This window comes from Aspergillus neoniger (genome assembly GCF_003184625.1).
Source record: "Aspergillus neoniger CBS 115656 unplaced genomic scaffold BO87scaffold_29, whole genome shotgun sequence".
In the NCBI taxonomy this organism is placed as follows: Eukaryota; Fungi; Ascomycota; class Eurotiomycetes; order Eurotiales; family Aspergillaceae; genus Aspergillus; species Aspergillus neoniger.
Genome location: NW_020291157.1, coordinates 328,133 through 354,122, shown reverse-complemented (window position 1 = coordinate 354,122; position 25,990 = coordinate 328,133). Strand labels below are relative to the sequence as shown.

General features: G+C 48.9%; 11 protein-coding genes and 1 non-coding gene across 12 annotated transcripts; 5 read left to right on the top strand and 7 right to left on the bottom strand.

Annotated features, from left to right (window-relative positions):
• Nucleotides 1–4: 4 nt before the first annotated feature.
• Nucleotides 5–946, bottom strand: BO87DRAFT_428779 (uncharacterized protein; the record flags this gene model as incomplete). The annotated part of the gene is made up of 1 exon (XM_025627467.1): nucleotides 5–946. The coding sequence occupies one exon, from the start codon at nucleotides 944–946 to the stop codon at nucleotides 5–7; it is 942 nt and encodes a 313-aa protein (XP_025476924.1).
• A 410-nt stretch (nucleotides 947–1,356) lies between these two features.
• Nucleotides 1,357–1,941, bottom strand: BO87DRAFT_428778 (uncharacterized protein; the record flags this gene model as incomplete). Its single annotated transcript, XM_025627466.1, has 2 exons — nucleotides 1,357–1,878; nucleotides 1,933–1,941. The coding sequence occupies 2 exons, from the start codon at nucleotides 1,939–1,941 to the stop codon at nucleotides 1,357–1,359; spliced, it is 531 nt and encodes a 176-aa protein (XP_025476923.1).
• A 962-nt stretch (nucleotides 1,942–2,903) lies between these two features.
• BO87DRAFT_340729 (glycerol-3-phosphate dehydrogenase family protein) lies at nucleotides 2,904–4,355 on the top strand. Its single transcript, XM_025620673.1, has 3 exons — nucleotides 2,904–3,026; nucleotides 3,094–4,205; nucleotides 4,261–4,355. Exons 1-3 carry the CDS (start codon nucleotides 2,974–2,976, stop codon nucleotides 4,338–4,340), a joined length of 1,245 nt encoding a protein of 414 aa, XP_025476922.1. The 5' UTR covers nucleotides 2,904–2,973; the 3' UTR covers nucleotides 4,341–4,355.
• Nucleotides 4,356–4,686: 331 nt separating this feature from the next.
• Nucleotides 4,687–5,148, bottom strand: BO87DRAFT_340726 (Con-6 family protein; the record flags this gene model as incomplete). Its single annotated transcript, XM_025620672.1, has 3 exons — nucleotides 5,046–5,148; nucleotides 4,839–4,991; nucleotides 4,687–4,777 (listed from the first exon to the last, which is right to left on the bottom strand). Exons 1-3 carry the CDS (start codon nucleotides 5,093–5,095, stop codon nucleotides 4,687–4,689), a joined length of 294 nt encoding a protein of 97 aa, XP_025476921.1. The 5' UTR covers nucleotides 5,096–5,148.
• A 2,029-nt stretch (nucleotides 5,149–7,177) lies between these two features.
• BO87DRAFT_442581 (chitin binding peritrophin-A domain-containing protein) lies at nucleotides 7,178–7,651 on the top strand (the record flags this gene model as incomplete). Its single annotated transcript, XM_025628059.1, has 1 exon — nucleotides 7,178–7,651. One exon carries the CDS (start codon nucleotides 7,178–7,180, stop codon nucleotides 7,442–7,444), a length of 267 nt encoding a protein of 88 aa, XP_025476920.1. The 3' UTR covers nucleotides 7,445–7,651.
• A 59-nt stretch (nucleotides 7,652–7,710) lies between these two features.
• Nucleotides 7,711–9,481, bottom strand: BO87DRAFT_365017 (amid-like NADH oxidoreductase). The gene is made up of 7 exons (XM_025621779.1): nucleotides 9,313–9,481; nucleotides 9,211–9,255; nucleotides 9,104–9,151; nucleotides 8,567–9,036; nucleotides 8,086–8,503; nucleotides 7,945–8,018; nucleotides 7,711–7,880 (listed from the first exon to the last, which is right to left on the bottom strand). The coding sequence occupies exons 1-7, from the start codon at nucleotides 9,367–9,369 to the stop codon at nucleotides 7,799–7,801; spliced, it is 1,194 nt and encodes a 397-aa protein (XP_025476919.1). The 5' UTR covers nucleotides 9,370–9,481; the 3' UTR covers nucleotides 7,711–7,798.
• A 791-nt stretch (nucleotides 9,482–10,272) lies between these two features.
• On the top strand, nucleotides 10,273–12,008 carry BO87DRAFT_461506 (Zn(II)2Cys6 transcription factor; the record flags this gene model as incomplete). The annotated part of the gene is made up of 3 exons (XM_025629091.1): nucleotides 10,273–10,443; nucleotides 10,508–10,610; nucleotides 10,773–12,008. Exons 1-3 carry the CDS (start codon nucleotides 10,340–10,342, stop codon nucleotides 12,006–12,008), a joined length of 1,443 nt encoding a protein of 480 aa, XP_025476918.1. The 5' UTR covers nucleotides 10,273–10,339.
• Nucleotides 12,009–12,104: 96 nt separating this feature from the next.
• BO87DRAFT_125880 (uncharacterized protein) lies at nucleotides 12,105–13,512 on the bottom strand. The gene has a single exon (XM_025618011.1). The coding sequence runs from the start codon at nucleotides 13,212–13,214 to the stop codon at nucleotides 12,201–12,203; it is 1,014 nt and encodes a 337-aa protein (XP_025476917.1). The 5' UTR covers nucleotides 13,215–13,512; the 3' UTR covers nucleotides 12,105–12,200.
• Nucleotides 13,513–13,809: 297 nt separating this feature from the next.
• BO87DRAFT_315302 (Zn(II)2Cys6 transcription factor domain-containing protein) lies at nucleotides 13,810–15,384 on the bottom strand (the record flags this gene model as incomplete). The annotated part of the gene is made up of 2 exons (XM_025619686.1): nucleotides 13,810–15,229; nucleotides 15,302–15,384. The coding sequence occupies 2 exons, from the start codon at nucleotides 15,382–15,384 to the stop codon at nucleotides 13,810–13,812; spliced, it is 1,503 nt and encodes a 500-aa protein (XP_025476916.1).
• Nucleotides 15,385–18,106: 2,722 nt separating this feature from the next.
• On the top strand, nucleotides 18,107–22,173 carry BO87DRAFT_340713 (ankyrin). The gene is made up of 4 exons (XM_025620671.1): nucleotides 18,107–18,289; nucleotides 18,346–18,563; nucleotides 18,618–18,752; nucleotides 18,808–22,173. Exons 1-4 carry the CDS (start codon nucleotides 18,171–18,173, stop codon nucleotides 21,837–21,839), a joined length of 3,504 nt encoding a protein of 1,167 aa, XP_025476915.1. The 5' UTR covers nucleotides 18,107–18,170; the 3' UTR covers nucleotides 21,840–22,173.
• Nucleotides 22,174–22,558: 385 nt separating this feature from the next.
• Nucleotides 22,559–22,632, top strand: BO87DRAFT_t205. Its single transcript has one exon. It is a non-coding gene; the product is annotated as a tRNA-Val (tRNA).
• A 109-nt stretch (nucleotides 22,633–22,741) lies between these two features.
• On the bottom strand, nucleotides 22,742–25,850 carry BO87DRAFT_409003 (uncharacterized protein; the record flags this gene model as incomplete). Its single annotated transcript, XM_025626215.1, has 8 exons — nucleotides 25,561–25,850; nucleotides 24,565–24,763; nucleotides 24,340–24,531; nucleotides 23,901–24,287; nucleotides 23,832–23,842; nucleotides 23,051–23,605; nucleotides 22,951–23,016; nucleotides 22,742–22,756 (listed from the first exon to the last, which is right to left on the bottom strand). The coding sequence occupies exons 1-8, from the start codon at nucleotides 25,828–25,830 to the stop codon at nucleotides 22,742–22,744; spliced, it is 1,695 nt and encodes a 564-aa protein (XP_025476914.1). The 5' UTR covers nucleotides 25,831–25,850.
• Between the last annotated feature and the right edge of the window lie 140 nt (nucleotides 25,851–25,990).

Below are 25,990 nucleotides of genomic sequence, written 5' to 3'. Positions count from 1 at the left end.
AAGGCTATTCATCTTTCTCACTATACGCTCTCCCCGACTTGATAAACAGACATGAAAAGAGCCATTCTTTCCGATTCCCTCGATAGAAACGACCAGTCGGCTTGCAGGGTCCGTTGTTAAAAGCCTTATTGGCATAGGCGAACTGGGTCGGAGCTTCAGTGAGATGAAACCGTAATTGCAACTGGTCGCCCACCCGAAGCCCCAGTTTGAGAGATCGGGAGATAATGAAGCAAAAATCACTGCAAATCAAAGTCTGAGCGCTCCGATCATCGTCGTACCCCGAAACTGTCTTCTGTGACCCATTGGTAAGAACATTTTGTAGCTCCTTCATTTTTCTTATCTCAACAGCCTTTTCTGCTAACTTTCTATTTCGGGCCATGATGTCGGAGTAGTAGACCCGAAGGATGGGATCAGGAGAGTCTCGAAGATCATTAAATGAATCCCTTACAGCTTTTGCCCACCTGCGGATCTCAGGATCTGGCGATAGAAGGAAATTCTGGAATGCATCTCTTCCACCACATGCCTCGGCAGGTGCGGAGTCATTTCCGGTAAACCCTTGCCAGATTGGGGGAACAACGTTCAAGTGGCGAGTGGACCACATTCTACAGACACCCAGAGGAAGGTATTCGTCTAAGTGCTTGGCGGTAAGCGTCTGAAAGATACAAGCCATCCACATTTCCTGAATGTTAAGCAGACAAGCATCTGCATTGTTTGTACTTGACTTCAGCTCAACTAGGGTGACGAATGTAGACTCAATATCCTTGACGGAATCCCAGACATGGTAGTGAAGGCTCGCATGCGTACGCCGATACCAAGGATCATTATGGTTCGCGATGCGCTCAGAAAGCTTGCTGGATTGGCCCACATAAGACCACATCCTTTGATGATTCGATGCACTCCAGAGAATGTGCAGATATACACCAGGGTTATCTGAATTCTCTGGCATACCGCCAATAGAGCATAGGCTATATAGGGTGTGATCCTACTTTAGTACAGCGCGAAGCCTAGAAAGGAGAAAGAGAGAGAGAGAGAGGGAGAGAGAGAGAGAGAGAGGGAGAGAGCATAACATACCTGCCTACATCAAAATTTCCAGACTCGCTTAGTCGTTTCACATGATCATTTAATCCCGATTCAAGCATTTTCCTCAGGTTTACCCAATCGCATCTTTGGAGTATTTCATACCGATCACCGAACTTTTCACCAACAACCTGAACCAAATGGCGTAGTAGATATGTTGGATCTATAGGGCCACGATCCCCAAGAACAAGTGGGGTCTCAATAAGTTCCTTGATGTCCGGCTGCTTCGGCTGTCTAGTTTTCCCATGATGGTGCGAACGTGGAGTGCCCCGATGTGTATTAGGCATACTCAATTCCCTCTCGAAGACGGTGCCTTGTTTGCTGGTTAGTTGCCTTTTTATGGTTGCCATGAGAAATTCGTCTCTGTATCACTTCGCGTTGGCTCGCCAACAGCGTCTTCAAGTACTCATCATGTTGATGACGCCTCTTGACACTCGCCTGAACCCGTGAAGTGGCGCTGCTATGTTTATCATGATATGACAGCGAGCGCGGAATCTTGTTGAGATACCAATAGAATACCCTAATAACGAATGGATAGTCCACCGCAGATATAATATCTGCGTCATACACATCCTCTTCTATATCCCGAGCCAATTCATCGAGTAAACGTTCCAGAACAAAGCAACGTAAACGTTCTTGCTCAATGGTCTCGTTCTCGGCCCGATCGGGTAAAAGGTTTGAATTGATGCCGAGTTCGAATGTGTCGGCGAGGAAGGGTAGAAGTTGGTCAACTAGCGCAGTGTGTAGGCGGTAGCAATCCCAATTCTCTTTCTTGAAGGCCTCCACAAGCTCGCTAGCCTGCTGGCAAGAGAGGTGAGGACCAAGTTGCAAAGAAGTACTTGTCACATTACGTACCTCGACCATCGCCACTACCAGACTATTCAGATCTGTGGTACGAATGATAGTTAGCATGCATACTCAATAAAGCTTTGAATTTCGGGACTGTATGTTTGTCGAACAAGGGAGCCCCGGCCTAGCCAACTCAGTAATAAAAATTAGCTTACAGGATATGTTGAGACATTCACTCTAGCCAGTCATTACCTGACACCAACCGACAACCAAAATCTTAAGATTCAGATGGATCAAATACATACATCCAACCCCTGCGTCTTGAAAGAATATATTGACTACACAGTAGTAGATGATGAATAGTATGACAGATAGTTGACAGAGTGAGGGCAAAGGTGAGGGTAAAAGAAAAGGGTAACTGATTCCCTACTAAGAATGCAGTAGAGCTGTATCAACGCATGATTTACTATGGTCTTCCATGCAGTTATTGCTAGCGATCATTGTTTTGGCAGCCGCTATTGATCGGTCCTTTCCAGGTTAAATCCGGTTACGGTGCCATCGCGGGCAGCTGCACCGCGCGACCGACCCGCATAGCGTGAAACGCCTGATCTGACATTGGCTTCAGCCGCCAATTGCCGTTTATCTAAGGTTGTATTCGTAAGTAGGTGATTTGATGATCATTCATTACCCAAGCACAACAGGAAACGGGATGACCTCATGGCGGTGGTTTCGGTACGGTCGGAGGTATCCGTGGCAAACCATGGATATATGTACAGCGGTCATTTAAGCCAGTGACAGCAGAGGCAGAGAATTGGGCCAGGGCCTGACAGTGCCCGGTTGCCTTTATTGATGGATCCAAGCTGTCAGGCCCGTCATCTTGATTGGGGAGAAAAGGGAGTAAGTACTAGGGAGGGAATGCAGGGCATGAATTCGCTGTGAACAGGGCGATGACGTCCTTCTCACATCAGAGTCCCGGACCGTCAGAATTCTCTCGCGCCAGCTATTATAACTAACTAATCAAATGGCACCTCGACGGTCTTCAATGTTGATTTACGATCGCACAACTTTTCTTTCCTAGTTAATTGCATCAATCTCACACGCTTGAAGATGCCTGAGCATACACGGAAGCACAAGGTGGCCGTGGTCGGTTCCGGTAACTGGTATGCACCATCTCTGATTCTCTTCCTTGCCGCTGTCGCGCATTTAGCTAACACCGTGGTAATCTAGGGGATCCACTATCTCCAAGATTGTTGCGGAAAACACCAAAGAGCATCCCGACCTTTTCGAACCGGAGGTGCGCATGTGGGTGTTTGAGGAGGAGATCGAGGTCCCGGAATCCTCCAAGCACCACAAGAAACTAGGCGGCCAGAAGCGCAAATTGACCGAGGTCATCAACGAGGTCCACGAGAATGTCAAGTATCTGCCGGATGTTGCCCTCCCTGATAACGTTGTAGCCGACCCAGACATCAAGTCGGCCGTCAAGGATGCTACCTTACTCATCTTCAACCTCCCCCATCAGTTTATCGGCAAGACCCTCGATGGTGTTGTCGGGCACCATCTCCCCTATGCGAGAGGTATCTCTTGTATCAAGGGCGTCGATGTGTCAGACGGAACCGTGACTCTCCACTCCGAACTCATCATGGAGCGACTCGGTATCTACTGCGGTGCCTTGTCCGGCGCCAACATCGCTCCAGAGGTAGCCGCGGAGAAGTTTTGTGAGACGACCATCGGTTACGACACCCCTCCGATGGATGCGAATGAGCGTAATGGGTCGCCGAAGGATAACTTGATCAAGATTGATGAGCAGCGGCAACATAAGACCAAACCCACGCATGTCAAGCTACACCCGGTACCAAAGGATCTCCCTGCAGTCGATGCCGAGCTGTGGGAGACTCTGTTTGCCCGCCCATATTTCCATGTCAATCACGTTCGCGACGTTGCCGGAGTGGCTCTAGGAGGTGCTCTGAAAAACATTATAGCTTTAGCATCGGGCTTTGTTGCAGGAAAAGGCTGGGGAGAAAATGCCAAGGCAGCAATTATGCGTGTCGGCATCCTGGAGATGATTAAGTTTGGTCGGACGTGGTTTCCCAAGTCTGTGGATGAGAGGACTTTTACTGAGGAGAGCGCGGGTCTGGCGGACGTGATTTCCTCGTGTAGCGGTGGGCGGAACTTCCGGTCAGCCTGTCATGCAGTCGAGCAGGGGGTCAGCGTCAATGAAATCGAACAGAAGGAGCTCAACGGCCAGAAGTTGCAGGGGACTTCGACGGCTTACGCTGTTTATGACTTTCTCTCGAAGCACGACCAGCTAAAGGAATTTCCGTTGTTTGTTGCAGTTCATGGTAAGCATCCCCTTCGATTTATCTTCCTCACAAGCTCGTACTAACGTTATGTCAGACATCCTCGAAGGAAAGTCTACTGTTGATGACCTGCCGGCACTGCTAGATGGGAAGAAGAAAACGAAGAAGAGCGCCTGAGGGTGCGTGATCCCGTTCAATGGTTTCCGAACCTAGATAATGAGATATGACATGTTGCTAGAATATCAAATGCTAGTCAATAGATGAATAAGAGTTATTTCAATCAAAGGCATCTTGTAGCTCGCAATATTGCGGCTCTGGGATGAATTAAGACCAGACCACAGTAGGTGCCGGTGAAGGTCCGTCGCGACCTGCCCTCACATGACTTGACATTCTACCTACATCCCTACTTTGTAGGCTATTCATAGAACACATATAGTAAGTAGTAAAGACACAGCGCCCGTATCCAAGCAAATGCCTACAGTGCACAGTTCATAACTTAGAACATGGTTATCAATCATTACATTTACTCCTCAGGAGCTTCACCCGAAAGCTGTCCCAGTTTCTGGCCCGCTGCCTTCTTTCCCTGTTGCGAGACTCCAGGGTTGCTTTGAGCTCTATTGAAGAGATGATCAGTATTCCATTCCAATTAAATATGAGGTAATGTATCCAACTCACGCCTTTAAGCCACCAGCCACGCGGTTAGGGTCCTTAGTAGCGTCACCGCGGAGGTTGTAGAGTTCCTCCCGGGGCTGATCTCCGCCGAGTTGCTCGATCATGGCCTGAGCATTCTGCTTCGCCTCGTCGGAGGTATTAGGATTATTTAGGGTACTGTTTGCAATTTGGTCAATAATCTATTTTGTAATAGTTGGAAGGAGCACTCACGCCTTGTAGCCACGCAGAGCGTTGAGTCTGTCTTCGGTGGAGGACATCATGTAGTAGTTAGGGTATGTAAATATATATTATGGATGATGACAGGGCCACTGAGCTTGGTACGTTGTATGAAAAGTATCTAATAGACCTGAACAGATCTGCTTCACCCCGTTACCTATATACCGACTGTCTGAACTGAGAGCCTCACTCGTCATTCTCTCATCTCGTCTCTTGGTGAGGGGGTTAAGTCAATCTGACTTCATGCTGGCCGGGATGATGCCCGGTTAGGTAATGCGTGTAGGTCTGGGCCTTATCCAATAGGTTCTATTCTACTTGATTCGTTGAATATAAAGCTAGACCACGAGTTAAAGCCTCGGTACCGTGGAGAGCCGATTTTAGATTGGTGGTGATAGCCAGCTGATTGGTGTAGTCTCGCTCGTTGCTCGACGCGATGGCACTAAAGAATTAACGTGCAGGTTTAGGGACTACCACTTATGCATAATGGGGTCTATTCCGCAAGGCTGGTTCATTACGAGACAGTCAAGAGCCTTTCATGCCAGATAAGAGTGTGTTGTCAGGCTCAGGCCTCAAGAGTGGCATCAAAAGTAACTGACAACTGCACGGGAGCACGAAGCAGGATATAGCTGTAGTTACAATGCAAATATGATTGGTATCGTAACCATTACCACATGTCCTGTTCCTAATCCAATTGTATCTTGGCTGCGATTGACTTCATACTGACGACCGGCCAATGGTCTCTGCTTGCCTTATTGCCTGATGCTGCCCACAGACGGTTGCATGCGAGAAAGTTAATAGTATGGAGAAGATGACAAACGGCTCATACTTCTGGCCTTGATTTGATTGTTATTGACGTGGATGGCGGACGAAAGCAACCACAGTCACACTGACCGCTTGTATCTTCCTCGACTGATATGTCAGGCAGTACGCACACACAACAGGAAAGGTAGGCGGTGAGGATTTCCGGACAGGGGGTGCTTTCCGTTGTGGATCCATCCTTCGCTTAACTACGAAGAATCCAAATCCTCGCTCATTCCTTTCTCCAGGACTGAGAATGTCGGTTATATATTAGAATTTGACATGGGTCAGTCCATCTTGTTTGTTTATTATTAAGACAGATTGAATAACCCGTATGTCATGATCCCAGGAGCCTATCTTGGCACGGGAACAAGGCCGCCGAGCATTTTGTCTCTAGACCTGTACTTTAACTTGCTCAGCTGCATTCTTACTATCCCTTTTAATCTACGGGATCGTTAAGGGACGTCAAAGCTCAAACTAGCTTTTGATGCGGCGAAAAAAGCGTTCGAGTCTTGGAGACTTTGAGAAATAGTCACGTATCTCCAACTTTTAACTATAATGGGACACACCAATGTGTACGCCTACTTAATCTTCAGAGCCCCAACCACTTTTGCCTTTAGCGCGCCGATGCACTGTATAAACAAAACCAACATAATGGCCAGTGCTGCAGGCTTCCAAGGATAAAGAATCCGGGGATGTAGATCCCTGACCCTCACTCGTGCCGGAAGTTGGAACCGACTATGCTTGTGGGTCTGGAGCAAGGGGTGACGCCAGTGGACCCAGCGGCTTGCATCCCATCGATCCTTGCCATCAACATGCAGTATCTACTATGGAAAAGTTTGACTGTGCCTCAGCAAGAGCGTTGCAACAAGCTTAGGTTGTTGAATGACAGTGGACTTGGCGATAGCATGCTTCTCCCTTGGCTTCCAGTTGGTAATATCTTGTGACAACATTGGGCCCTCTACTTAGCCGAGACCGTCCATCCCATGATTTACCCACCTGTGAAAGGGTGATCCTATGTGGGGATCCATCCTGAACTTCTCAATTGAACCTCTAGATACCACACTGGCTCATCCCTTCCTCACCAAACTTAAGATTCCGTGTATGTTCCTACCATAAACACAAGCAGACTCCGAAGGAGCCATCTCAGGTATAAATACGAGGTGCTGACCTGCTGTATTTCCCTCATCATCAGCCAGAACACAACAGCCTTCAACTACCAATCCACTCTTTCTTATTCTACTAACCTATCTACAGGGAACCGTGAGTTACATAGTACCCCTCTTCATCCATCCCACAACTGAACAATCTCCAGACAACCCGCCAAAATGCGCTTCACCTACCAAGCTCTCGCTGTCTTCATCAGCTCCCTCCTGGTCAACAGCGCCGCCGCCCACGCTTGCGAGAGCAGCGCTGTTTGGCCCGATCCCGCCAACTGCCACAAATTCTACCAGTGCAACCCTGGCACTGAGCCCGCCCACAAGGAGTGCGGTGCTGGCACTGCCTTCAACCCTAAGATCAGCGCATGCGACTACGAGCAGAACGTTCCTTCTTGCTTCAAGGACCCCCACCACCCTCGCCCTTTCCACGCCTAGATGGCAAATATACTTTTCCGACCAAAGTCACTCCTTTGACCGATATGTTTTGAGTATAGGTGTACAGGCTTATACTGGGACATTTTAATTTCTAATGTATCTCTAATTGGGGGGGTCGACTATAAAATACTTTGAAAAAGTGGGTGCATTTGTTATCGGATTTGTCTATCTTGTACTATCAGTTGAATGCACTATGGTCATCCAATTACTAGTGCACAATGTGTTAATTTAACTATATTATTCGCATCAATAATGCATATGATCGGCACAAATGGTATCATATCTTATATGGATGGTCTATCAAATCTACATCAAATGGTATCGTACGCGGTAACAGTATGCAATGCATCCGCTTTACAAATGGTATTGAGGGGCGCCGCTTTCCTCGAATCCCATACGCTGCCACCACCGATCAACACCCATGTCTTCTTGCGAGCTGGCAGATCGTTAGCTTGTATTCCTTTACAATTTAGAACAATTTGTGCATATGAGGAACTTACTCCCAAGACTCCTTAACAACAGGCTCATTCTGTCCTTCAGCGGGGTTGGGATTCCGGAACACAATGTTGTATTTCTGTCCATCCAAACTATTAGCACTCCCTCCATACCGCAGACACAATGTAATGAAATAGAGAACTTACCAATCCCAACGTAATATGAATAGCCATCGGGAACGGCGGGAACGCCTCCTCGGGCTTCTTCCCCTCGATCATCGCCTGGATATTCTTCGCCACGGCCGCAGCCTGGGGACCACCGGGTCTTGCGGCCTTGCGCAATCCAGTATCAGCGATATCGCCCAGCGCAAAGAGGTTCGGGTACTTCGGGTCCTGGAACTGCAAGGTGGGACGGATGCGAATGAAGCCGTTATCGGGGTTGATGAGAGAGTCGGGAGAGGAAGCGGGGAGAGACTTGATAAGGTCGTTGTTGGGTTTCTGGCCCGTGGCGAGAATGACGAACTCGGTTGAGAGTTCGGTGCCGTTGTTCAGTTGGACGGTGAAGGGGGTGCCGTTGTTAGGGAAGCCGGATTCGGGGACGACGATGCGGGCGCCGGTGACCAGGCTGCAGTGGGTTAGTTGGAATGATTCGATGAGAGTAGAATAGGTGGTAGTTGGTGGAACTAACTTGATACCGAGCTCCTCAAAGCGCTTCTTCACGATCTCGTGAAGACCGCGGTGGAATTGAGGCATCAATTGATCGCGTGACTGCACCACGGTAATTTCCTTCTCCGGGTACAGCTCCTTCATGTCGGTGGCCATCTGCACACCGACGGCTCCACCGCCAACGATTACTACAGACTTGGCTTTCTTGACGTCTGCTTGGTGCTTCTGGAGGTAGAGGACGGAGGAGGGTTTGTCGTCGTCGCTCATGGCTGCGGGTTGGGCGAGACGCGTGCCTGTTGCGACAACGAGGTAGTCGAATGGGATCTGCTTCAGACCTTGCCAGTCACGGTCGAGGTTGACGTGTTGGGGCTGTACGGAGAGAACGCGCGCCTGGACGACTGCATGTTGTGTGGCATTGGGGATGGAGGAGTAGAGGCGGGAGTAGGGGATGAAGGCTTTTTGTTCGTGGCCGGAGAGGACGGCGAATCGGGGCTGAGGTGCGGATTAGCTTTTGTGTCTTTGATGGTGATTTAATGGCAAATAGAATGTTGTCACATACAAATGCGAAAAGATGGTGGAAGTGACTGTGGGGTTCGATCAGGAGGACCTGCGGGCGTGGGTTAATATGGTAATTTGAACCCGTATAGATGTCAGAGTGGGACATACTCTATGTGTGCTGGGAACGACCCGCGCAAGCTCTTGTGCGACTCCCTGTATTTGCTGTCAGTCATGTTTCTGGAATATTAACCGTGTTGCGCGTGAAATTACCTTTCCGACATAGGAACCGCCCACGACGATAACGTTCTTCAAAGAAGTTGCGGCCATACTGACGGAATTTTCAGTGCGGTGTTGGATTATTCTAGGAGCGATAGACGAGATAATCAATGCTATGCTTGCAGTGATAAATGTATTAAAAATCCAGGAAGGTATAGGTCTGTCTGAAGGTAGAAACATGATCAAATCGCGACCGAGCAAGCAGAAGCACGAGTATATAAGGGCGGCAGAAGGATTAGCCCCGGAGGCAAAGTTGGGGATTATCGTCCAGGGGAGCTCGGCATATTCCTTATCTGATCTCCCGACTGCCCTTTTGAGTATCTCCGAGACGGCATCCACCCCGGATTGGTTCCGGGTGGCAGTGGCGTCACTCCCATAATTCCGGTGGTCCACATTGCCGTGTACACAAAGTCGTCTCTTGCAGGTGGCAGTTCTTTCGGTATGAAATTCCTGGTGTTGTGAGGTGGATGTGTAGAGATTCATTCGGACAGTAAGGGCGCAATGGGGAGTGCGCCCCGTGCATGGCTCCGAACTCGAGCGTTCTCTCGAGTATAACACTATTGTGTAGTTCGAACGAAAGCAGTAACTCCTTTACTACAATGTCCGAAGCATCACGGACTATTCTTTGTCAACAGCCTTAAGATCAGATAAGAGACGACCACCGCCGAGCCCCACGGCAGTTGATCGCGGATGAAGTCCCTCGGATTTGCGGGGTTCGGATATACGGCCGGATTGATGGGATTCCAGAGATTCGGTTTAGGGATTAAGTCGTTCTATGGTTGAACTTGCCAGTCTGAGAATGAACCTCCGAGATACTGCTGCCTAGTAGATTTCAAGGATTGTCTTGACTCTTGATAGGAAGAATGGCTGCTGCCTTGTATCTCAGGCGTCAGCCACGTGGACTATCCACGCTAAGCCCCGTGATCTCGTCCTTATCGCGTCTCACGCAGCACACACGCAGTTGATTCAATTTCGTTTATCTCCAGGCTGATTGTCTTCAATTCTACTGGCAGCTCAACCTATGCTCCTCGACACCCCAGGTCCATCCGAAACCACAACATCCCCAACATCCACCCGCAAGAGAGCTGGGGGCCGAAGGTCCAGGACTGGGTGTCGTACCTGTCGGTGAGTTAGACCTGCAGCACACACGGTACCTTGAATCCCTTGCTAATCAAACCGCGCTTCTTAGTGCCCGTCATAAGAAATGCGACGAAACCCCCGGCGCATGCACCAATTGTACATCCACGGGCCGAACCTGCGACGGATATGAGTTTCACCGGTTACCCCGCGAGGTGCGGAGATCCAGAAAAGCAGTGGTGGGGATCACAGTGCCGGGTTCACTCACCCACGGGATCCATTGGGTGATGAATGCCGACGAACAACGATCATTCGCCTATTTCCAACATCGATCCATGCCCGCATTTGTAGGATAGTTTGACTCCTCACTCTGGCAGAAACTGGTCCTCCAGTTGAGTCACGCCGAACCCGCGGTATATCATGCGGCTGTCGCGTTGAGCGCCGTCCACCAGGTTGCCGAGAAGAAAGGCATGCCGCTTGCTAGGGAGGACTTGGATAATACTTGGCATCGCTTCGCTTTGGAACAGGCGAGTCGCTCCATCGCCTTGCTTAATGCGCGACGGACATCGCAAGATCCCTGTCTGAGAGAGGTCACTCTGCTGTGCTGCTTGCTTTTCACGTTGTCTGAATTACTGCGCGGCCGGTATGATAACGCCTTTAGACATCTGCATGGTGGTATACACATCTTGAAACGTCTAGGTGCCCACAGACAACTTGACTCGGCGGAAATGTTCAAGCCCCCGGTGGAGTGGTGTCTTGTCGAGGCATTTGCGCACTTGGACGTCCAGTCCATTCAATTCGGCGTAGGAGGACCGATCTGGTTTACCGATGAGCAGGACCATATCCAGCTAGGTAATGAGAAGTTCACTGCTTTTCAGAATCTAGCGGAGGCGCGTCAAGCTTTCGATCGCGTGATGGGTACCGTGCTTCTTTTCACAGCGAAGGCGTCCGGCTCCGCCCACAGCCAAATCGCCGCGGACTACGAAACACTCTACAGGAAGCAACTCGACCTATGTCTACAAATAGATACATTCACCCAAACATTCAATAAATTCCAAACAAACACATACTCCCAACTAAGCCCAAAACAACAACGAGGAGCCGACATAATTTACCTTCACCAGCGTGCCGCAACCCTCACCCTCCAAACCTGCCTATTAGACGGAAACGAACCAATCCTTGATCAATACACGCCCGAATTCGAGAACATCCTATCTCTAGTGGATGCAATAATGCACACATTCCCAGAACGGCCAAGCGTCTGCTTCGACATGGGAATTATCCCACCCTTGACTCTCGTGGCTACCGGCTGTCGTGATTACAATGTGCGGTGGCGTGCTATTGAGATGCTTCGGTCGTGGCCTCATCGCGAGGGGACCTGGGATTCGAATTTGTGTGCGCAGTTGGCGATTCAGACTATGAAAGTGGAGGCGATGAATAATTTCAATGTGGATGTCAGTGGAAAGGTAACGGGTGGTCGTAATGAGCCATCCTTGCGAGGTATTTTCATGACAGTTGAAGACGATCAGTGCCGGGCGCGCATTTCGTACTTTCTTGGAGATGTAAAGCACGAAGTTTGCGTTATGCTGGGGGAAGATATATATCCTTCTTAGTGGATCCGTCCCGCCAGAGTCGCTGCTATGTCGTCTGTCAATGATATAGTGCGCGAAAAAAAGAGTAATTGAAGTGCGTATGACAGATGCCGATACTACTAGGGTGTATTTCTAGCGATTCAAAACCACCTGCAAGCTGCCAATGGAGATCTCTCTATTGCATTGAGTTAAGTGATAGCAATTATCAGGCTACTAATGAATCACAAACGGCGCCTCCTGAACCGGCGCAAACAGCTCCTCAACCGGAACCACCCTTTCAATCATCCCCTGCTCATACAGATACTGCACCAGCGCCTCCAAAGTCTTGCGGTTTTTCTCAATCCCATACGGCCAGCAATCCTCCCCGAACACCTCGACGGTCTCTTCCAGTGCCTCCCGCAGCCACGGCAACATACAGCGGATCATACCAGGCATGAAGGTTCTCTTGCGAACCAACTCCTTCGACTCATTCAGCGCCTGGAAGAAGCTCGTCGCAACCCACTTGTGCTGATCGTACACTTCCCTTCGGATAGCGACCAGATGCATGATCGGAAAGATGCCCGTTTTTCGGTAATACTCCTTCTCGGCCTCCTTATAATTAGGAAACAGGCGCTGAATATGAGGGGCTTTTTCATTGTCCCAGAGACAAGATGGAACCTCTGCTCCGATGGTCGCATCGATATCACCGTCCGCCAGCAGTTGGTTCAGGGATTTCCCGCTGTTGTTCTTTTCAATGTTGGCCAGCGGCTTGCCCCCTTCCCTCCGAATCAGGACAGATGGCTTGCCATGAGCCCCGGGCGCGTCCATCCGCCCCTCAATCCAGGTGATGCTCGACAGATCCACGCCGTACTCGTGCATCAAAAGCCCACGGATCCAGACGGCAGCGGTCATAGTATACAATTGCACGCCGATGCGCTTCCCCGACAAGTCTGCAGGTGACTTGATGCGGTCAGTGTTGACGACGATGTATCCATGACGGAAAGTACGGAGCGGGAAGGCCGGGACAGCAGTAAAGGTGCGATCGCCGGCGACATGGCGGGTGATAAATTCACTACTCGAGAGTTCAGAGGCGTCAAATTCGCCGTTGCGGACCATGCGGTCAAATACGTCGCGGGGATGCTGGACTTCGACAAAGTTCAGGTCGAGACCCGCGGGGCGGACCTCGCCGGTCGCGAGCGGGACCATGCGGTCGTAGCAGGGGGCAGCAAAGGAGAATGGAACGGGCATTGTGAATATGTTTGCGGCGGGGTGACAAAGAGAATAATGAGGTTGCGTATGTGTTGGGTGTAGGATGGCTGGATAAAGAGTTTAAGAATTGCCCAGAAACCTAATCGCAGACAAGTCGACCCACTGCAGACTCGGCCGCGGGCGACAGAGTGGAGATAATCCTCGGGCTTAGATCGTTGCAACTGGCTCCGAGCGGAGCTAGACAGCGCATCACATGATGTTATTGAGAAAACTTATCCGCCAGGGTGGGTAGGGCTGCGCTTTCAAGAGGGCGAGAATACTGAAGGCGTAGCTATCTGACACTAGGGATATTGCCATCGTGCACCGAGTTCATTCGGGGCCAAACGTGAAGGGATGGCATCCGATCTGCAGCTCGGGCTTATGGAGAAGACCCTCGGGCTTCGTCGGACTTCTCGGAGATATCCTATGGGCAGAATCGAAGCGCGTCAGATGGGCCCCGGGGCTCTTTCAGTTGTCCTTGAGATCACTGTGCTACAATTATGCTCGAGACATGTGTTGATTGATAACACCGGCTCTGACTGGAGAGGAAGCTACCAATGCCTATCGGCAGTCCACACGTATCGCTGACTCCATATCATGGGCGCGATGGCAGCTCAGACATTCTAAAAAGCGGAATGGTAGGTTCTCCCACACCAGTCTTGATAGATTTCAAGGAGTCGACGAGAAATTCATTCTCCGCTTCTGTCGTCTGCAACACTGACAAGGCCTGGCCTTCATTCGGAAAGTCCCTTCTGAGCGCACTCAATGCCATTAAAGCAGTGACATTGGAGCTGTGCAGGCCCTCGTAATGTGGCCATGACCGTAGAAGACGAATAGCGCGTATTCGAATCTCCATATCTGGGCACTGTGTGGCCACAAGGTACATGTGGGCGATCATGACATGGTCCATTACCAGGCCAGAGACTGACCTGAGCTTCTCAATCTTGTCTTCATGGGCCTGCAGTAGCACAAGGAATTCCGGAACCAGAGACTTCGGCACTGGACCACGGATCAACACAGTTTTGAGTGTGAGAGTATGACCAAGGTAAAGCAAGTGGACGATATCTGCTCCCAGTTGCTCCTTCTCACTTAGTTGATGGTATTTCGTTACGCAAAAAGACTTGAAATATGGGTCAAAATCAGCGAAACTAGCTAGCAGTCGCCGTTGGCTTAGGTAGAGTGACTCATAGTTGGCCTCCATGTTGGGACCGTTCAGGCTCCAGCTCTTAGCAATCAAGGGTATACCGGCTGTAAATAAAACCGTAATCTTCTCTCGTACCTGGCTGAGGCTAGTAAAGCCGCCTGTTGGCGCTTCGAATAACTTGAGCGGGAATCTTGTCCCGTCCTCCAGGCGTAGGATCGGAAATCGAGTATCATAGAGCGAGGCCTGTATATCTAGGCGGCGGAATGCAGCAATGATTGATGGCGCAACCTCCGACTCTAGCTTCCCCTGATTCTCGAGTTCTTTTAGAATACGGAGACCGCCGTGTAAATGCGTAAACGCACTGTCATATTGCGCCACAAGCACATCGAAAAGAACAAAGAGCAGACAGCACAGGAGGATAGTTTGACGCAGCTGGGGGTCCTGGGAATTCCGGCGCTGGTTCAGGAGCGCTACGGCTCGTGTAGACTGTTGAAGAGAGAAATAATACTGCTGGCTCCCGACGCGTGACCGTGCAGACATCTGCATATCATGTATTTCCGACTCCTGGTGCGCAGCACTGAACATGTTAACCGCATGAAAGACAGCCGGATCAGCACGAGACATCTGTAGGGCCAACTGCTGCCAGAGCGGGGAATCGAAAAACCCGGCCAGATTCGTAACGGAGTGATACTGAAAATAGGAATAACAACGGTGTTCATCCGACGTCATCGTCCAACCAAGTCGAGTGCCTATGTCGTGTAGACCGCGGCGCTGCGGCAACCGGTACGCATCATACCCATCGCACTTCCAATTAGCAGAGACGCAGTTGTTGCATTGGCCTGGCGATTCATCACATTTAATCCGTCGGATTCTGGGCATTGAAGGTCCTCGGTTAGTGCTAGTGTCTCAGGCCATCAGTTTCCATGTACTGCTTCCTCCTTACCGGCAGGTACGACAACCTGTCCTGGACCTCTTCCCGGTGCTCTTCCGGTGTTTGCTGGATAAGATGAGTTGCATCTGGGCCATCCTTGGACAGTGACTAGGGTGGAGTGTTCTGGAATTGCTTTCGAATAGCAAGCACGCAAGAAGGAGCGGGAGCCAGAGGGGGGGCCTAAATACCACTAGCGGGTGTCGATCGACCTGTTTAGCTGAAGGAATTCCGGGTGATTAGTCGCAGTACTATCTAGTCGCCGGGTCGTAAGAACTGACAGGCCACAGGATTTGTCGAGATGGTAATCCAGCCACTGCATATGCCGCGCAGGAACTGTAATGGAATCGGATAATTAATAGATGGACATAATATCGGTATTCAGGGATGAGAGTCGTCTATTTGGACCTCTCCGCAATTCCCCTCCTCTCAACCGACCTCATGATCCTGTGTTTTTGAGGTGGGGGCAGGATCTCGCAGGAGCTGTAGACATGCAAGGCTACTTTAGCCTGGTTCTAGTGAGTCGTGGTATCACGTCAGCACAGAATCGTTTGTGACAAATGGAAGTTACGCACGGCTTTGCGGTAGAAGACATGTTGTAATAGTAGTATTTCTAGCATTAGCCAATACTACTACTAATCAGTAGCAGCCGATTCGATAAGATCTGATGATCGAAATGTGCTCAATGATGATGGTGTAAGCGGACATACTACATAAGTAAGGCCGACTGCTTTAAGAGGAATGCAGCACTGGAGTCAGTACTAGTTCTGCTGCGAGGCTCAAGGAATGAATTCCAATGAAAATAAATGTAACTTAGAAGAAAGAAGCCTTAGATTTAGTATTAGACTGTGCTTGTAAGGTTTGAAAGGAAGGGACGACCCACGTCCTCCGTCAAATGTTTGTTTAGTGATAAAATTCTAAAATAAGGGCTTCTCCGGTCGCAACAATGAATTGCTATATGCGGTTTAGCGCCGACGCCCGACCAAGTTCTATAAAACCCCCTTCATCGCGGCCTTTTCACGCGGACTCCATATACACGCAAGCCATTGATTGATTCAACGAATTGAAATATCAGACTGCTTGTCCTTCGATTCGGCAACTCTGCGTATTTATATGTATTTCTCATGAAGTTGGCGATCTCGGCTCTGAAGGCAACCCTATAATGATTTGTAATTCAGAACCTCTTGGCTCGCATTGGAATGGCATGATTTATTTTTATGGTTTTATGTGCTTCGTGACTTCAAATTGAATACAAGATATTAAGCCCCGACAGTGTCTTCACGAATGCAATTCAATTAACTTTAAATCATCTTATGTCCTGTCCTTTATTGATCATATCCTCATTTCGTTTAAAATGCTGCCCACCTAAAGCTGGACATCTCAAGAGTGAAGAGCAAACATGTTAAATGGTGTTGTTTACTGCTATTGACCATTCTTAAGCCCACTCGACATAACAAAAGCCAGTTGCTTCAAAGATATATGTGATGCTTCCGACGCAAATGCTCCCGCAGGTTATCCTTCCTGTTGAATGATTTGTGGCACTCGGGGATTGTGCATCGATATTTTCCGGGAAAAACATGCTGTGTTTCAATGTGTCGGTTCAGTGAGGCTTTGCTTTTGAATTCCCCACTGTATTTGCAGCCTTTCCATACGCATTTGATACTATAATATAGTCAGCGAAGCCGAGAGGAGGACAAAGTAAGAAGAAAATACCAAGCCTTGGGTTTCCTGGGAGATATATTGTGGACTTCCGGCATCGGCATTTGATATAGACAACCGCTCTGATCGACATTGGTGTGCATTAGGGATTGGTCCAATATCGGACGTTGGTCGGTGTTTTGTATGGGTCTGCCGTTGTATTGATAGCACCCCGACAACATGACATTAGCCATCTCGCTCGATGTCCCCGTACCGGTCTGAAAGGCCACTGGGGCCCGTGTATAATCGAATTGGGGCGGTACTGAGATTGGCTGAAGGGAATGATTGAACATTAAATGATTGATAGTTGAACTGTCCTGTTCCTCATATATCGGGAAGAGCGAATCCTGAGCAATATTTCGTGTGGATGCTAAAGGGCCATCCAACCAACTGGTCAGCGCCTTGTCTCCAGAGCTCGGGCGCACACCTGTCGATTTCGAACGGAGTCCACGACATGACCAAGCTATTGAGAGGGATTAAGGACAAGAAGATAACTGAAGAGCGAAAAGTCTTCGAAGCTGGAGAGCGCTGTTGCTTGGAGGGACAAAAGGTTTAGAGAGATACCATGAACAGAAAGGGAACTTATACACAACGCTATCAGGGCGTTGACGACCTGGGCTAACAATCCATCTACCACAGTAGACTTTCCAAGATATTGTTCTTGTCAGTGAACGTTTCGTGCCTCATCACAAATTGGATAAGAACCAATCAGGGTATTCCACAGAAGAAGCACTATGTAACACTATGGAGATTCGTCTTGCATAACTAGGGTTGGCGCTGATCGCGCCGATCAGCGTAGTGGGCCCCAAATTTGGATATCAGCTAATCACTGAATGGGATTCCTTTGCGTCCAGCCACAGGGCTCTAGACGCTTGCCCGATCATAGCATGTCAAACAAGGTGAGCGGGGCGCATCCTCACCTCACCAAATTTTGATTGTATCCAATAAGGATTCCTCGGGCCGCATAGTGTGCATACTTTGGCAACGATGTGGCGGTGATGACGTGGAAATCAGGGGTTTACAGCCTCCGAATACCTCGCTCAGCCTTAACCCCGCCCTAGCTCACTCGCAAATAAATACTTAGACGGTTCCAACGTAGGATATTTGACTCAACTCCGGATGCGATCTTCAACTCCTGTGCTCCTCAACTCTGCCATTTGATAGACTCTTACTCCTAAATGTCGCCATGGCAGATGAGGAATGGGAGGCTCATAAGGCAGAGATCGAGCGCCTTTACATCAGAGAGAACAAAAAGCTAGAGGAGGTCTTGCAATTTATGGAAACGACATATGGCTTTCGCAAAACGTATGCACTCCGACACTCCTGTGAACTATGATCGGTCAATTTCTCACATTGTGCAGGAAGTATCATTACACGGCGAGGCTTAAGAAAGGGGGTTTCAAGAAATATCGCATGGGCGCTCTCAAGTGGAGACACGTCAACAGGGAAATACAAAAGAGGGCAGCTGAAGGGCAGAATCTCGAAGTCTGGTTCGACGGTGTCTATTACGATCCAAAAACAGTGCAATTTGAGATTCATCGCCAGGGTTTTCAGAGAGAGACTGACAAATATCGTCAAGGTGAGCCTATCCAGAAGTCAAGGATGCTCAACATAGATGATTGACACAACATAGAGCCATTGTCCCCAACACCTGAAGGACTTATTGTCTGCTCTCCTGGTCCGTTGATATTTCAAGTTACATGGCCACAGAATCTCCCATGGTTTATTTTCTCCAATACTGCGCTGAGCAGTTTACAAAACGTCCCGAGTAAGACTCAGATTTAACAACTACTGTGAGATTGATTAACATTAACATGATGTAGGCAACCCATCTATTTCACTGGAACATCTTCCAGGGGTTCGGAAAATGGACCTACCTTCCCAAATCATCGAACGTGGTCTCATCGATTCTCTCGGCTCCCTTATGATCGGAAGCCATGCCAAAGTGCTGCGCACCGGACGCAATAGCGCCAGGGTAGCAGCAGCTCTGAGCTCAATAATGCCTGAACAACACGAAGGTCAAAACCTTTACATAGCAGAAAGACTTTGCGGTCTCAGAGGTGGCAGTGATGCCGTGGAGCGCTTACAAGTTGCACTTTTCCTGCTTTCCAACAGTTTTCAAGTCTCTGAGCCTGATGATGATTCTTGGCAATCAAATATACGAGAATTCTTGGATGTATACTCGGATGACGAGACGGATGATGACCCCGATTATGAGACGAATGCCTATTTCCATGATAAAAAGCGAGGAGAGCCTAGGACTAGCAAGGAAGATCAAACGATCATGGCAACATTCTATCAATCGGGCCTGGATACCGTCAACAACCTCAAATATCTACTTTTCCTCCCCGGGGCAACAGCACATGCTATATCGCACAAGCTTTTTGCAAGTGCGGTGAGATCCGAGGACGTAAGAATGGTTCGGATGGCTTTGGAAGCTGGTATGAGTCCTGATATTCCAATTATTCATGATGGATTTCCCGTGCCACCTTTGATACTGGCTTCCAACTTCAGAGACTCCCGAGCGGCTCTGGACATGTGCAAATTGTTCCTATCATATGGTTCTGGGCTCAAGGATACAAGAATCCTAGAAAGGGCTCTCTGTGAAGCAATCCGCTCAAGAAATAATGAGCTCATCAAACTATTTCTGGCTCGAAATATTCCTATACCAGGAGAGGCATTAAGCGCCGCAATTAAGACGGGAACCCCAGGCCTTTTCTCTATGCTCCTTGATATTGACCCCAATATCAACAAACGAAGCGGTGGCTCATACGACCTTTCGATCCTCGGGCTTGCCGTGGACCGAAACGATGTGTCTATGACACAATATCTGCTTGCCTTAGGCGCGGATGTTGACGCAATTCAACATGTGAAGTTCCGTGAAAACTACCTTGTCAAGTCAACCACACTTGGACTCGCGATAAGGAAAGGCAACGAGGACATAATCAATCTTCTTTTGGATACCCATCCAAATATCAACCACCAAGAGGCATCAGATGACTACATCCCCCCACTCGTCTTATCGGTTGAATGTGGTGCCATCAATATCACACAGCGTCTGTTATCGGTGGGTGCAGAAGTCTCTACTGTTGATGGAATCGAAGAAATGAGCCTCGTGCAACGGGCTCTTGAGAGAAACGATCTCGAAACTTCCAGACTGCTCATATCCTACGGAGCCAGTGTAGAGCCAACTCAGATGGAGGATTATTATACCTCCATCCTGTATGAAAATGTAGCGATGAACAATATCGACACTGCAATTTCCCTATTGAGTTGGGGCGCAAGGAAGAATGAAACTTTTTACGACAAGGTCCCAGACACCATCCTCGGCGCAGCCATAGTAGGTGGCCACTGCGAAATGGTTGGATCTCTTCTCCAAGCTGGAGCGACAAAAATTGGAAAAAGCCTGATTCAAATCGGAAACTTGGAAACTGCAATGTACTTGGAACAGCTTGGGCTGCTGCCTCAAATCCTCCATTGCTATGGTCAACCGATACTCGTGTCTGCCATTAGGATGTCGCGGAGAAGCGATGATGGTCTTGTCCAATATTTACTCGATCGTAATGTCGACAAGCAGCCTAAAAATGTCGGTCTTAAGCCATTTTTCATGATGTCAAAGTGTTCACTTCAGCCTGTTGGGCGTGAGCGGTACTGGAGGTTTTTGGATTACGCCACTGTTTGCCTATCTCCGCTTGCAGCTGCAATTTCTTACTTACGTTTCCCAGAGAGCTTTTCATTGGCAAAGCTTCTGATTGTACGAGGAGCAAGCATCGGAGATCTTGAACTGACAGCAGCAGTCGAGGATTATCGATGCGGTTCGCAACATTTTGGAATTCTTCAACTGCTTTTGGACAATTTGTCACAGCAGCCTTGTGCTGTCCCAAATGCCTTCGAGAAGGCTTTACAATATGATCACATTGTTTTTCTTGTGCGGCGCTTTTTAGAAATTGGTCTTGACCCCGGAGGCAAAGTTGTTGCTAGCGGATTTTTGGACAATATTTTCCTGTACCAGCTGCACGGAGTCATCGACTGCGAAGTTCTCGATTCTATCCTTGAGAGAGCAGTCATTTGGCGTAATGGTGTGTCACTTAGGACCGTTCTACATTCTCGAACATGGACTGCGGTTGAAAAAGGACGAGCGCTCACCACAGCTCTGCATTACCGTCACAAATCCGCGGTACAGGATTTATTGGATGCCGGTGCGGATGTGAATCAGGCGGTCCGGATTGATCTTGGCTCCTATCCGCCACTTTGGCTCGCCATTGAGAGGCAAGATATCTCTCTAACTAGACGCCTGGTTGCTCTCGGTGCTGATTGTGAATGGAACATCTCGCGGAACAACCCTGGCAGGGAGAAAACAATTTTCTGCGCTGCAGTGAACACCGGAAACAGGCACATTGTAAAGATCCTCCTTGACGTCTGCACGTACGTCAACCGACCAGCCGCGTCTGAGCGGGGAAGGATGGCATTACAAGCCGCGGCGGAAGATGGAAATGTTCAAATAGTGGACATGCTTTTGGACGCTGGAGCAGACCCTAATCAGAGTGCGGCTGAATTTGGGGGCGGAACAGCGCTCCAATTTGCTGCAATCAAAGGATACATCGGTATCGCTCGCAAACTACTTGCAGAGGGAGCAGATGTCAACGCAAAGAAGTCCTTGCGAGATGGCAGAACAGCGTTGGAGGGGGCTGCGGAACATGGCCGCATTGATATGCTGCAGCTGCTTCTGAATGAAGGTGCATCAATTGTGGCAAGTGGCCGTCGCCAATACATTCGAGCAGTCAAATTGGCAGAACAGAATGCCGAATTCGGTACAGCAAAGCTACTCAGAGACCAAGGGGGTTGGACTGAGTGAAATGCAAGGCAATATGAACTCTAAGAGTTCGATCTTCATGAGAATGTCTGGGACTTTACGATGTCAAATCCGCACCACAGGAGTACAGAGCAAGATCAGGTATCACCGCTATAAAGCAATTTAGGATGTTTGAATGCAACCTAACTCGGACCTAACGTTCCAAGTTTCCCCAAGCCCTTTGTGTGGGAGTAATTGAATACTCGCGAACATCACCCTTTTCGAAGGTCCCCGTGCCATCTTCATATACATGATGGGTGCGAGCTCGACTATCAACAGGCTTGAAACGAGCACCTAGGATCTTCGTCTTATCCGCGCGGTTGGATTGAGATTGGTGTATAGGGCTGCTGCCATCGTTACGATACCTAGGTGCTTGGTAAGCTCACCAGTATTTGGACTCGTTTTTACAGAATTTCAATGGATTCAGTATCCTCAACTTTCTGATATACGTTTTAGCATAAGCCCTCTTGAATCGCCTTAACTTTCCTTCACCTCCTGTCTCATATCGCGTCACAGCCCCCTTTCTAATCTAAGGGAAGTAGTTCCTGGCTATACTCCAGCCATTTTATCAAAATCATGACCGCAGTAGAAAAGGCTCTGGACGTGGCGGCCTTTTATAGGAACCAAACGAACGAAAAAATCCTTATGCCCAATGCTATGCTCCACCCCCAAATCTTAATTTGTTCATATTGCACAAAACTTTGAAACATAAATATAGAACTGGCCGGATGGTGTAGTTGGTTATCACGTATCGTTAACACCGATAAGGTCCTGGGATCGAGCCCCAGTCTGGTCATTCTTTTTTTCACCAATTTTTCTTCCCGCACCCCTCCCACTGCACCGCAGAGCTCTTTTATTGAGGTTTGACATTTTTGGGTCGATAATCGTCTAGTCTTATGCTACATTCAGATTCCATACGTCTTGGCCAACATATGCATTTAGTCTCTGAGCTGCCGCCGAATCATGCTTTCAAATCAACAGCTCAGGGTATAGTCAGGCCCATTGGTGCATCAGCCAGCAACGAATCTCCTGAAAATTTCACTAATTTCTCATACATTGCCTTAAGCCCTTTCGTCGAAATTATCAAAGGGGAAATGTTCTGGATAGCGATAACCTCATCGGGAGTCTCTGCCGCTTCAAGCATTTTACCCTTTATCTCAGATGCGAGTCTTCTGGCAGCCTCATAATCTTCATTCGGAATCTTCATTCGGTACCCATCCCATGATATCGACAACTAAAGCATGTCGCATCTGTTTCATTGCCACATCGGCCCCTCTCTGCTGCGTATCAAAGTCAACAATCTCCCGGACAACATCTTCTGGATAGTCCACCGGCGGAGCAACGTGAGTAGACTTGACGATCGCCGACCAGTTCATTATTGAGCGAATGAGCTCAGCACGCAGCGATACTGAGTCCCCCTCCCAAGGTGTGCCGGCACTCTGGAAAAGGCGTTGGCGGAATATAATTGACTGGTCGAAGATAGCATTGTAATGATCTTGATTCAGTCTTTTAGTCAGGGTGGCGTACAGGAAATGAATCACTCTTCTGCGATGAGATTCCTTAACTGAATTCTGCTCGGTGGGTGTCATGGAATCGTAATCAGAGGGCAGATTAAGCTGAGGCTGTTTGAGCATTTCTGACTCTGGATCGCCATAGTTCTGGAAGTGAGCTGGAATCCCAGCAACGATACCAAGAGGGAGAATCGCGCAATGCTGCCAGTCTATAAGGCCAGTCATTTCATTCGTGTCAGACACGAGGATATTGTTTGGCTGTAGGTTGGGGGTGGCGCATGACCGGTCGGTCCAAGGATGGATTGCAATATCCTAAACTGGGTATCATCTCAAGGTAATTGACAAGATCTGTGATGTGGGTATCAGGCGAGACACGCTTGAATTGGTAAATCTCCCTTTAAAGCCGCTCATAGGGCAAGCGAGGCTTCGCGTAGGCTTTGGCCCAGGTTAGTTCACGTTCGCCAGCTGCTCGGAAGATGTCGACTGATGATGGCCCTTTTCTCCCGGTGAAGTTAGTGTTGTGAGACTTATGATACTTGATAGAATGACCCACAGGGTCCGCGGTCAATATTCATAATGCCTCTCTCACCCTGCCACCAACTATAATGGGCTATTGGCCCTATGCAAAACGCCATGCCGTTCGGATCGTCTAGCTTTGTCCTCTTTTCAGATGGAAGATCCTTCGAATAATAGAGACTCCCAGAGGCAGGAAACTCCAATGACATCAAACGCGTCTCCCATTCAACTATTTGTGTCATAATCTTATACTGCTCCTTTGGGGTCATTGAAAACCATTCATGGCCGAGAGGAGTACCATCCAACTTCTCCATAATGATGTACTCAGCTCCAATTGGGTTAGCTTTCGTTGAGCACCAGGCATATACCTCTGGTGTGCGAAGTCCATGTAGGCGAAGGTAGTCCAGAGTCGCTGCTTCGCTCGCTAGTGTAATGCTCTGGTACTGTACTTGGTTAGGGTAGCCTCGCGAGAACACACTTCCCATCGTTGAAAGTAGCCTCAAATACGCGGTTGTATCCGCCTTCTGATAACTTTGTAAAGGACCGGAGTTCGGATATTAAATGACCAGATGCACGAGAAACAATGTTTTGAAGCACAAGCACATCAAACTCGAGGAAGCGTTCTGCTAGACGCAGATGTTCATTAAATCCACATGATGTTAGCCTGACTGGTACTACTTTGGACACTAATCTCATAGCACTTACAGCCATCTTCCGGAAGTGTAGCGGAAAAGATTCTCGTGCGAGGCGACTGTTGACTGCCGTGCACAATCTGTCGTCGTCAAGGCTCTTACAGGGTTGGGAGTCCCAAGGTTGCAAGGGCGGAGGATCCGAGATCGCGCAGAGCAGTATAGCTGTTTTATTCTTAGGGACCACCTGCTTAACATTATGTTGATCATACTGAGTAGACCACCCTGCCAACTGACTGCGGAGGGAGGCTTGATCGATCGACACCCTGCCGGAAGAATGTATCTCCAAGGCTGTGAGACGTGACAGCGGCTACCCCTTAATGCGCCCGTATCGGACAATTACTCACTAAGCGTGGCGTTTCGCTGCGGTATGCGATCTTCAATGAACAATTGATTTATGAATACGCTCTAAGACCATAACTCCAACCGAATCGCTTGAAACCACGCAGATTCAGCAATGAAAGGATCCAGCACTTTCTCAATCCAAAGACACCAATCATCATCCTACCGTAGCGCGCAGACAGCAAGACAATACTCCCAGTAGCTTGGATACCAACCCGCCTTTTCCCAGTCAAGAACAGTAACCTGTAGCTGTGAGGTATACTGTCCATCACTGTTGTTTACCACCCTTTTGATCTGTATGTTCTTCCGCTGAAAGTCACCATGGGTGAATGTTGGACCATGGCTACGGAGCAAACGCGGTAAACACTGGCGGTAGAAATCAGCTCGATACGGTGGCCGACCATCGTAGGTATATTTCCGAGCCATTGCCTCGATAAGAGCATTTTCCGATGTGAACGGTCCATTGATCGACGGTTCAGGGTCATAAGTCCAGAATATTTCATCAAGAAGGCATCGTCTGCCTAAGCTACCGTAGTAATCTGGCGGCGGTAAACGTCGTAGCTCGTTGAAGTAGTCATGAAGTGTAGCGACGATGTCATCCTTCTCCGATGGGCTTAGCTGTGGCCATAGGGACAGAAGAGTTTGACCAGGCATCTTTTCCATAACAATGTATTTCTTGCCCGTCGATGGGTCCGAGTAAAGTGCATAGACTCGAGGGACTCGTATGCTGGTGTATTCTTGGACAAATAACATGTTCTCTCCTTCGATAAGTTCCACGCCTTTTCCGAACTTCACTACCAGATGGTCTCCGATCTCAACGATTCTTCGTCCTCCATACTCCAAGGATATGTCGGGTGCTGCATCAATCTCTGAAGTTGTGGGTAGCGGGCAGGGGATGTCAGGGGCATAGTATGGTAGTGTGATGGTGGTAGCCATTATGTTGTGTTGAAGATGAGAGTGGAGGTTGCAAACTCATTGCATCCATGATCAGCGGTGCCTAGTCGGAAATATAACGTGATCTGGTAAGCGTATCGGGCACTGATTGTGTTCCATGTCATTAGACGCCTTATCTTATTATCCCAACAACAAACAGACT